The sequence below is a fragment of the Salvelinus alpinus genome, chromosome 30 (assembly GCF_045679555.1).
Source record: "Salvelinus alpinus chromosome 30, SLU_Salpinus.1, whole genome shotgun sequence".
NCBI classification, from domain to species: domain Eukaryota; kingdom Metazoa; phylum Chordata; class Actinopteri; order Salmoniformes; family Salmonidae; genus Salvelinus; species Salvelinus alpinus.
Window position 1 is genome coordinate 27,265,024 of NC_092115.1, and position 11,311 is coordinate 27,276,334.

The 11,311-nt window shown below is 43.1% G+C and overlaps 2 protein-coding genes across 3 annotated transcripts; one reads left to right on the forward strand and one right to left on the reverse strand.

The window, feature by feature from the left end:
* Nucleotides 1-867: 867 nt before the first annotated feature.
* Nucleotides 868-2,305, reverse strand: LOC139559620 (uncharacterized). Its single transcript, XM_071375769.1, has 2 exons — nt 1,628-2,305; nt 868-985 (listed from the first exon to the last, which is right to left on the reverse strand). The coding sequence occupies exon 1, from the start codon at nt 2,296-2,298 to the stop codon at nt 1,654-1,656; it is 645 nt and encodes a 214-aa protein (XP_071231870.1). The 5' UTR covers nt 2,299-2,305; the 3' UTR covers nt 868-985; nt 1,628-1,653.
* A 5,819-nt stretch (nt 2,306-8,124) lies between these two features.
* Nucleotides 8,125-10,592, forward strand: LOC139559882 (suppressor of cytokine signaling 6-like). Of its 2 annotated transcripts, none has more exons than XM_071376318.1 (2): nt 8,125-8,707; nt 8,826-10,592. In XM_071376318.1, exon 2 carries the CDS (start codon nt 8,904-8,906, stop codon nt 10,449-10,451), a length of 1,548 nt encoding a protein of 515 aa, XP_071232419.1. In that variant the 5' UTR covers nt 8,125-8,707; nt 8,826-8,903; the 3' UTR covers nt 10,452-10,592. The 2 variants fall into 2 exon arrangements, with proteins under 2 accessions (XP_071232419.1, XP_071232418.1); XM_071376317.1 differs by having other exon boundaries at nt 8,153-8,510.
* Nucleotides 10,593-11,311: the final 719 nt, after the last annotated feature.

Genomic DNA, 11,311 nt, shown 5'->3' on the forward strand with positions numbered 1-11,311 from the left:
ACTACTACCAATTGGGGAGAAATTGGGGAGAAAAGATTTTTTAAATAAAATAATGAGGCTGAATGAACAGTTTTGCTGCCAGACAAGGCTCCGCTGATAGCCAGCTGTAACAGTGGTAAGGATTCACTCCATGGTGCTGAAAAGAAAGCTCTGCTGTTGGGACAGCTTTATGTAGGCCCTAACAGTTTGTGGGCACCGTTCGTCACCGTTATAGGGCAATTAATGTATTGTTTAGTGTTGTGTACTGGCTTTGCTGGCATGCATCTAAACAATTTTTGGGGAGTATACCCCACCAAGATTTACATGCTAAAATCGTCACTCTATGAGGTACCCTTTGAGGGAATTTATCCCAAGGGTAATGCAGTGTCCCAACTGCAAAGAATTTGGTAATGTGTCAAATGTGTGCAGACAGTTGGACATAAGTGGCTATTGTTATATTGGAGAAGATGAGGAAGTTAAATATTGCAATTGTGCTGGGAAGCATAAACATGAGTCCCTGGAATGCCCCGCAAGAATAAAGCAGGTGGAAATTTCTCAAATAAGAGCTGTTCAGAGTGTCTCATATGTCAAAGCAGCGTATAAAGTAAAATAAAGTGCTGGTGTGTCACGCCCTGACCGTAGAGATCCTTTTTATGTCTCTTTTTGGTTGGTCAGGGCGTGAGTTTGGGTGGGCATTCTATGTCTGGTGTTCCATGTTGTCCTTGTTTTGTATTTCTATGTGTTTGGCCTGGTATGGTTCTCAATCAGAGGCAGCTGTCTATCGTTGTCTCTGATTGAGAATCATACTTAGGTAGCCTGTTCCCACCTGTGTTTGTGGGTGGTTGTTTTCTGTTTTGTGTGTTCACCTTACAGGACTGTTCTTTTATCGTTTTTTTTCTGTTGTCAAGTGTTTCATATTTTAATTAAAATAATGAACACTTACCACGCTGCACCTTGGTCCTCCTCTCCTTCTCCAGACGACAATCGTGACATGGTGAGTCGGTTACTGTGGAGAAACAGAAGTACAAAGATGTGGGTGCCGATTGCAAGGTACAGGATCCACATATCCTTGTCATGAGAGGGTGACTTTTTTGGCATTTACGGCAATAGTAATAAACTGCACTGCTGGAGTTGACAAGAACTCAGGAAGGATTGCTATCATATCTGCAGTTGAGCGATTCTTGGGACTGAATGATGTCAAAGACAAGGAACTGTGTAGGGCTCAGAGTGAATTGTGAATGAATTAAGATTAAAACTTTAATTTTTTTACATTTTTTGCTTTTTCCAAATTGGAAATGTCTCCAGTAATGGGCAGCAATTACATTTTTGGGATGGGCCTAGCACGGTTGTGCGACAGAAGATGGAGGAGACCTGGCTGACGACAGTGGCACGTTTTGGTAGTCTGGCCAGAGATAGCCAGACTAGTAAATTGGGCTAAGGAAAAAGGAAGGTTGGTATAGAGAAAGGCAAGCAGTACAGCGGATGAAGGCACGGTATGAGCGTGGTGAACGAATAGCTGTGGTTATGGACAGCAAGGAAGGAGAAGTACCGAGTGCAGTAGGAAGATGTGTTGAGGAAGAATGGCGCCAAGTACAAACCATTTATGATGGCTCAGGAATGTTACCTGACGAGAGTGAGGATGAATTACCTGTGGTGGCAGATGTGATGAAGACCTCAGAGTCTGAGCCTCGCCTCGATGGTCATGTAAAGGATGAGAGGAGTGATATTTTTGGAGAAAGTGGATCGCTGCCTTTTGGCTGACACATATGTAGTCTCTGGCATGGTTGAAAATCGGTAGAGGTAGCTCAAAGTGGACTTGTGATGATTTTCTGTGTTTCTTCCGTCCAGAGTGGAAGCTCCGGACTGAAGGGCGCCTCTGGAAGCTCCGGACTGAAGGGCGCCTCTGGAAGCTCCGGACTGAAGGGCGCCACTGGAAGCTCCGGACTGAAGGGCGCCACTGGAAGCTCCGGACTGGAGGGCGACTCTGGAGGCTCGGGTCTGGAGGGCGACTCTGGAGGCTCGGGTCTGGAGGGCGACTCTGGAGGCTCCGGGCTGGAGGGCGACTCTGGAGGCTCCGAGCTGGAGGCCGTCGCTGAAGGCCGTCTCTGGAGGCTCCGGGCTGGAGGCCGTCTCTGGAGGCTCCGGGCTGGAGGCCGTCTCTGGAGGCTCCGGGCTGGAGACCCCCGTTGGAGGCTTTGTGCCATGTCTCACCCCTGCAGGCTTCTTGCCATGTCTCATCCCTGGAGGCTTCTTGCCATGGATCATCACTGGAAGCTTCTTGCCATGGATCATCACTGGAGGCTTCGTGCCATGGATCATCACTGGAGGCTTCTTGCCAAGGATCATCACTGGAGGCTTCTTGCCATGGATCACCACTGGAGGCTTCTTGCCATGGATCATCACTGGAGGCTTCGTGCCATGGATCCCCACTGGAGGCTTCTTGCCATGGATCATCACTGGAGGCTTCTTGCCATGGATCATCACTGGAGGCTTCTTGCCATGGATCATCACTGGAGTGGAGAGACACACAGGAGGCCTGGCTCTGGTAGCAGGCACAGGACTCACCAGGCTGGGGAGACATGCAGGAGGATTCGTTCTTAGCACAGGACTCACCAGGCTGGGGAGACATGCAGGAGGCCTTGTCCTTGACCGAGGCACCGGAAACACTGGGCCGTGGAGGCGCACTGGAGGTCTCGAGCTAAGAGCCTGCACAACCGTCCTGGCTGGATGGTGACTTTGGCCCTGCACAGGCACAGGACGCACTGGGCTGTGCAGACGCACTCTAGACACAGTGCGCAGAGCCGGCGCAGGATATCCTGGGCCGTAGAGGCGTACTGGAGGTCTGGAGAGCAGGGCTGGCACAATCCTTCCTGGCTGGATGCTCACCCTAGCCCGGCCGATGCGAGGAGCTGCGATGTAGCGTACCGGGCTGTGAACGCGCACTGGAGACACCGTGCGCTCCACCGCATAACACGGTGCCTGACCAGTACGACGCTACACCCGGTAAGCACGGGGAGTTGGCTCAGGTCTACAATCTGACTGAACTAAACTCCTCGTGTGCCCCCCAATTTTTTTGGGGGGGGGCTGCCTCTCGTGCCTGCTCCGCTGTGCCACCTCCTCAGGACGGCGATGTTCTCTCGTCAGTCCCCAGGGTCCCTTGCATTCCAGGATTTCCTCCCATGTCCAACTCTCCAGGTAATCACGCTGCTTGGTCCTCTTTTGGTGGTGGGTAGGTCTGTAACGGTCATCTGTTGAAGAAGAGGTGGACCAAAGCGCAGCGTGGTAAGTGTTCATGCTTTTATTTCAACTGAACACTAAATACAAAAATAACAAAGGGAAGGAACGAAACAGTCCTGTCAGGTGCAGAAACACAAAACAGAAAATAACTACCCACAAAAACCATGTGGGAAAAAGCTACCTAAGTATGGTTCTCAATCAGAGACAACGATAGACAGCTGCCTCTGATTGAGAACCACACCCGGCCAAACAACAAAGAAATACAAAACATAGAAAATGAACATAGAATGCCCACCCAAATCACACCCTGATCAAACCAAAATACAGACATAAAAAGCTCTCTACGGTCAGGGCGTGACACTCGAAGCCCGTGTTTGGAGGACTTCGTCTCGGGCCTCCAAACCGTGCCAATATATCCTCCAAACACTGGCTTCGAGGGCATTATCACTTTTATCATTATCACATCATCACTTTTATACAACGGGTTATCAACATATTCAAATAATTAACACCCCCTCGTGCTTTAATGCTTAAATATACACCGGCTGGAATGCGCTTTTAACCAATCAGCATTGTTGTTTAAAACTGCTTATCCAATTGAAATCCCCAATCACACTTGTAGCCGATGTCATGGCGACGTTGGCTAGCTAAACTCATGCACAGAAACACATTATCGATGAAAATGTAAAACTCTGTCAGTTTGTCACTTTCACAAGGTTGGAGTAATAACATGTTCAACTACTTACGTCTCGAATCTAGGTTGTGGGAGAATTGTTCACTTCTCATTGACTTCTCAAACCCCAAACACAGATAGACCAATGAGACAGATATTTTACTGAAAGTATAAATGTGAAGCATCCACTTGGCGTTTCCACTCACTAGCGAATATGGTAGTGAAAGGAAGCCCAGTGGCCGGTGTTGTGTCGAAAAGCTCCACCCTGACAGAATTCCCCCCCAGCCCTTCACGTGAACGCGCACACACTCAATTCTTCATTGCTGAGACTTGCTTGAAAGTGCACACACTCAATTCTTCATTGCTGAGACTTTCTTGAAAGTGCACGCACTCAATTCCTCATTGCTGCAATTTGCTTGCTAGTTGAGATTTCTGATCACGTTAGGCTGTGTTTCATTTAATTTTTTATGTTGGTTTGATCGCGGGGGAGGCACTAGTAATGTCTGCAGTTTTCGGTTTGGCTATTTGTTTCAAGTGTATTAGTCTATGAATAAATATCTTTGACAAAATTCGTCATCTCTCCCATGTCTTCTTCGACTAGTAGTTGTTCTGAAATGTTTCTTGCTTGCCTACATTTTTACTCCCTCCTCTATGTTTAATATAACACACATATATTAATTATTAATTTTGGTTGCCTATCCTGATGTGAAGTTTGTTCTGTAGAAAGTATTTGACTCTGATGTGTGCCACAGAAAGTATTTGACTCTAGGGGGATGAGGCCATTTTCTTGCCTGCCGAAATCTCCCCCCCCCCCCCCCCCCTCACCTTCTATCTTGGGACTGCAAGGCCTGGCACACTTCAGAATCATTTTGGTAGCTCATGTTGACCAGTAGTGTGTGCCAAAGCAAGCAAAATTAGAGTATAAAGAAACATTTATTTTAGAAACATTTTGTAATTGTCACGTTCTGACCTTTATTTTCCTTTGTTTTGTCTTTTAGTTAGTATGGTCAGGGCGTGAGTTGGGGTGGGCAGTTCTATGTTGTCTGTTTCTATGTGGGGTTTTCTAGTTTGGCCTGATATGGTTCTCAATCAGAGGCAGGTGTTTTGTGTTGTCTCTGATTGGGAACCATATTTAGGTAGTCTGTTTTGTATTGTGGGTTGTGGGTTATTGTCTATGTCATTACGTAAGTTGCATGTGTCTGCACTTGTCGTAGTATTAGCTTCACGTTCATTCGTTTATTGTTTTGTTAGTTTGTCAAGTGTTCTTCGTTTCGTCTTCGTTAAATAAATTCAAGTATGTATTCAAACCGCACTGCGCTTTGGTCCGATCCTTGCTCCTCCTCAGACGAGGAGGATAACGACGAACGTGACAGTAATGTTTAAGAAAATAATGATAATACACAAATATTATCACACAATAACACAAAAACATCACAGAAAGTTAAGTTTGTTAACAAACATTAAATAAGAAATACAAATTTAGATCTTTGCATAATAAGATATAAAATGACAATAAATCAAGTATAAAAAGACAATAAATAACATAAACAAATATTGGAAAGCTGCAACAACTCGACTGAACATTTAGTCCACTTTTTATGGAAAGTTTTCCAGGTGATACCGTCACCTGGAACTCAAGCCTAACCTAGTCCTGACATGCAGCGCAGACATAATCCTCCAATGGTGAGATGGTTTTCATACAGGACTGGTGGAACCATCGTGGGCAGCGGTCACAACCAATCTGAAATTTATGATGAAAAATGTTAATATATTTAAAACATTAAATACATTTTCTTGAATTACAATGATTTCATTATCAGACAAAGCGGATGATGCTACCTCTAGTAATATTACTGCTTATACAAATTCGTACTCCTAAAAATGTGCCTTTAGAAGTGAACAAGTAATTACCCAGTTAGTGTCTTCCTCATTATTGTCCACCTCCCCACAGAAGTGGCACAGTTGGCTCAGGTCATCTAGCAAAACATAATGTCAAGTAGTCTATACATCTTTACATGTATAATACTGAGCAAACAGGGAATAGGAAACAAGGGAATAGTGTAGGTTTCTTGTAACAGAATTATTTAAATACATGTGTTTTAGTGGCCATCTAGTCCGAAGTTGGATCACAGATAACCTTGAAAGATCCATATAAAGTTTTTATTTTATGTACTATTATATTAAATTAGAAATTGAACATACCAGTGTTTTGGAGGAGAGTGACTGCTATTTCTTCTCTCATGATGTTAACATCTTTGTCCATATTTGAAAAGACAATCGACTCTTCCTTCAGAACACATTCAGCAAACTGGGGAAAAAATTTGATGGGCATTTCAGTTTTCCCCAACAAAATTATGTTACACATAAGATTCTAATTCGCAAGTATACGACACAGCTATAATATAATTTGGCAGTTCTGTTTTGCCTTTAAGTCAGTATACTTTCAGTAGGTTAATTGTACATTACTTATACTCTCATACTTAATTTCAAGGCAAAGACCCCACAAGAAGTAAAATCTTGTTGGCATGGGTGAGGAAGGGTACCATACGCTCATCTGGAGATATTACACCCCTTCTCTCTCAGGAATGATCTGAACATATATGTTAATAAAAGTACAGCATTTTGAAACACTTTATTGATTACAATATAGAGATTCCTAACAGAGGTTAATCTGAGAATGTAGGGATTCCAGCAGAATGTGTTGAAGTAGTCAAATCTGGAGCTGACAAGGGCTGGAATGTAAATGACATGTGATCATCTCGGATTATCTAACATCTGAGAATGTGCAGGCATTCCCTCAGATGAAGAGCATCTCCGTCTTGCTGATTATGTGCTGTCATCCAGGTGGAAATGTCACCTGCATATCTAATGTAGGAAAAGAGATAAGTTCAGTGTCCTGTAAATATGTTTATGTATATGTACTGTACATGTGTGTGTGTGTATATATATCTTGGTATATATATTTTTATTTTCTATTATTATCATTATTGTGTTTTGTGGTTGAGGGGTGGGGGAGGTTGATAGGGATGGTGAAGGTGCTGGGGGTGTCCTATTGAGGGCGAAGGGACCTGTTGGGGAAGGGATTCTTCATGGAGGCACATTCAGTCATAGTTTTGTTTATTATATTATTATACATTTATTCTTTTTTTTATTCTTTTTTTTCTATTATTATAACAGTTTACTGTCATTATGGATATGCAGTCATGTTGACTTATATATTTGAACTTTCTTTTTCGCCCAGAGTACAATTTTTTAAATGTATCATAATAATTATTTTATTATTACTCCTGTACCTACATTCTTAAAAACTAAAACAGAAAAAGTGTACTTTTTTTAGGAAAAGCCATAAGAGGTAAAAGCACAATGGGATAGGGGATTGAGGGATGGGTAGAGAGAACAGTAGAGGGCTCTGAAAATTATTCATGCTGAAATAACCACTTCCTTTCGTGCCTAGAGTCTAATATTTTCTGTGGCACTCATCAGAGGGCATGATAGGTCACCAAAATGATTCTGAAGCGTGCTAGGCCTTGCAGTCCCAAGATAGAAGGGGGGGTTCGGCAGGCAAGAAAACGGCGAATTTTGGCATAGAGATTTATTTATAGACTAATAAACCTGAAACAAATAGCCAAACCGAAAACAAAGATATTACTAGTGCCTCCCTCGCGATCAAACCGACATAATAATCAAATGAAACGCAGCCTAACGTGATAAGATATCCCAACTAACAAGCAAGTCGCAGCAATGAAGATTTGAGTGCGTGCGCGTTCACGCGAAGGGGGGATTCTGGCAGGGGGGAGCATTTAGGCACAACACTGGCAGTGGGAGAAGATGAACAATATGGATTTTGGCCAACGTTCTGCACATTTTCTCATTAATGACAAATTTGATCTCAATACAGTTTCCTGTTCCCAAAACTACAATCTGTTTCGAATAGAGTGGACACCGTTTTGTAGACTTTACCCTTTGTCGCATAGACGAATTGAGAAATATGCATATATTTTCTAGAACGCGCCAATAGGATCTCGCAAGCTTGTATTTGGCTCTGCACACCTCTTTGCTTGTTCTGCCCACTATGACTAATTTGATCCCATTCATTGGAAAGGACAGGCTGTGGTTTATCTTAGTTATACAATTATTTTCCTCAACCCCCGGACTGGTCTGCTTCGCAAGCGTTCCCGGTAGTCTCGCGATGTTGCATCTCTGGGTTTAGAAACTCTGACCCCATCGAAGAAGAAGTACCTATTTTCCCACAATGCAAGCGTCATGTAAACAAAGGACAACGACAGGAAGGGAGACTGAAAAGTTCTAGCTAGTTGATTGAGTACCTAGTTACAAGTGCAACTTGCTACAGCATTTCTGCAATGGATATACCAACAATATAAATATATTTAAGTAGATAACTAACCAGTTTGACATAGTTTGTATTGTTTTTCGTTTCTCTCGTGTGGGGTCTCTACATCCAGTTAGCTTGCTACAGTAACGTTAGTTAACTTGCGTGCCTAGCAGCTAACAGTAGCTATAGTACTTTGTCTCAAAATGCATCGGTCTTGGCAGTTTCACAGGGAAACAGTTTTTAAAAGAGGATGACGGGTAATATCAAAAGTGAATCGAATTAAAGAAGGTAACTAGCTAACTTAGCTAGATCTCTTTGTTTCTTGGCTGGACCACCAGCTGGCTAGCAAGCTAACGTTAGCCTCCAATGACTTTTACCACAGATGAAAGGGGAAGTTATCGGTATCTTTGCTTTTACTAGCAGCAGGCTGTATCTATCAGGCTTCTTCACCAATCGACAGCAGTTGAAAAACATACTGTAGAAAGGTAGTCATGATTGACTAAAAACGACGTTATTGCAACTACTGCAAGGCTATGTTGTAGTCTTTGTATTGCCTCGATGTGGAATAAATGAATGGAAAAATATATGTTTGATCTTTTTCAGGGATGACAGCTTTTGGAGGACAACCTATGTGGCCATCCATACATCCATGAGCCTCCCCACGTCTGAGGGACTTCCACAATGAAGAAAATTTGTCTGAAAACGATACGAAAGTCATTCAACCTAAAAAGCAGAGAGGAGGGAAAGGATATTGTACCACAGCCAAAATCAGCTACCGACATCTCAACAGATTCAGTGTTTGGAAAATGTTATAACAAAGAACTTGTTCGTAACGACTTTGGTCATGAGGAGGAGAAAGGCCCTAAGAACCGCTCCAAGGGTGAGAGTCTTATGGGATCACTGAAAAGAAGGCTTTCGGCGAAGCAGAAAAATAAAATAAAGGAAAGTTCCACATCGGTGACCAGTGAAGATGACACATTCTCGTGCTCCTCGGCACCCATATTCTTTAATGATGTCAAATCACAACACCATCTAAGATCTAATAGTCACCATTATAGCCCCACGCCATGGGCCCTCAGGGCAGCAAATTCTGAGGAAGCATGCATTAGGAGGGATGGGAAAGTGAAAGCTATGATACACTCATCAGACCCAAGCCCATCTCTGAATGGCATTCTGAAAGAATTCCCAGACCCCCAGAGGGATAGGCCTTTTCAGGATTCAGCTGAAAACACTGAGCCTCAGAATGGTGATTTGCATCTAGGTATTGACCATGAAAATGTACCTGCCATCATTGGACTAGCATCTCAGGACTATATTCACTATGCAATGCCTTTAGATGATGAACTTGACCGTGCAGAAGGTTTGGATAGTCCCTTTCCAATGGATGAGGTGCCTCAGCCTGAGCGATTCCCTCCTTTTGCAGATGAAGAGCCCATTGACCAGGAGAAGCTGATGTCACCAGATATATTCATGGACCCATCGGTGAATCGACTGCTCTCAGATGCTGAATGTGCCTTGATTCAAGACTCTAGATTAGAGCCTCCTTTCTCCCCCTTGCTATCTCTGCCACCTGGTAGTCACATCCGAAGGAGTTTCCTAGTATATGGTGGTTCTTCTCACTCACATGGTGCAGAGAGAGTTTTGCATCATCTCAACTTTGACCCCAATTCAGCCCCGGGCGTTGGCAGGGTTTATGATGCTGTTCAGCACAGTGGGCCCATGATTGTAACCAGCCTTACAGTAGAGCTAAAGAAACTGGCCAAGCAGGGTTGGTACTGGGGTCCTATAACGCGTTGGGAAGCTGAGGAAAAACTTGCCAGCCTGCCAGATGGGTCATTCTTGGTGCGAGACAGCTCAGACGATCGTTATCTTTTGAGCTTGAGCTTTCGTTCACAGGGTAAGACCCTCCACACCAGGATTGAACACTCCAATGGAAGTTTCAGTTTCTACGAACAGCCAGATGTGGAGGGTCACATATCAATAGTGGAACTCATAGAATGTTCAATCATAGATTCTGAGAATGGAGCCTTCTGCTATTCACGATCTCGCACACCAGGGACTGCAATGTATCCTGTCAGACTGACAAACCCTATCTCAAGGTTTATGCAGGTGCGCTCCATGCAGTACCTCTGTCGGTTTGTCATCCGTCAGTACACACGGATCGACCTTATCCAGAAGTTGCCTTTGCCAAACAAGATGAAAGATTACTTGCAGGAAAAGCACTACTGAAGGGGTTAAATGAAACTCAGTTGGACTTTCTTGCACATTTTTGATCAGTGATATATTGACTTAGTCCTCATTTAAAACATGTTTTACCCTTTTACTTGGCTGTTACAAATACTTTTTGTGAATTTGATTTCAGTACATGTAACACAGTACAATGTCTCCCTATCTAGTGATCTGTTCAACAGCCAATGCCAGCAACTGACATATTGAGCATACAGTTATACTCCCAACCTCAAAGCAAAGGATTGAAGCTGAACCTTAATCAAATCTACTTTTAAAAAATGTGCATTGGATTATTTATTTTAATTGTGTTTTGATGGACCAAGTGTTTTGTTATATAAAGCACAAATACTTCTAATCATTACTACACTCAACATTTCTGCATTGACCTATGTGGTTTGTTGTCTTACATTAAACCAGTTTGTTTGTACTGTAGCTACTAGCTAGTATGATTTTGATACCTGAAAGTTCTCTGCTCAGTCTTTAGTAAAGTTGTTTTTCTTTTGCCTCAGTGATGGTTTCTCATTGCATGTTAATTATATTGAGTATATGGAGAAAGACAATTTAAGTACAACACATCTGATGCTGTAATTTGGGAGAACTAATCGCCATCGACTGTGTATAACCATATATCGAGATAATGGCTTATTTGTGCAGCCTAAACTTGACTGTTTGCCTGTCACTGTAAGTATAAGGAAAAAATGCTTCACCTTGTTACTTTTCAGGTCATGAAATGCTACCTATGGTAGAATACTTGTTTTGGTATGTCTCACCCCCCCTCCCCCTTTTGAAAGGCTGTACTCTGATTTATTGCACATCTTCAATGCAGTTAAAGGAGGGGTGTTTATGACTGTTAATAAACT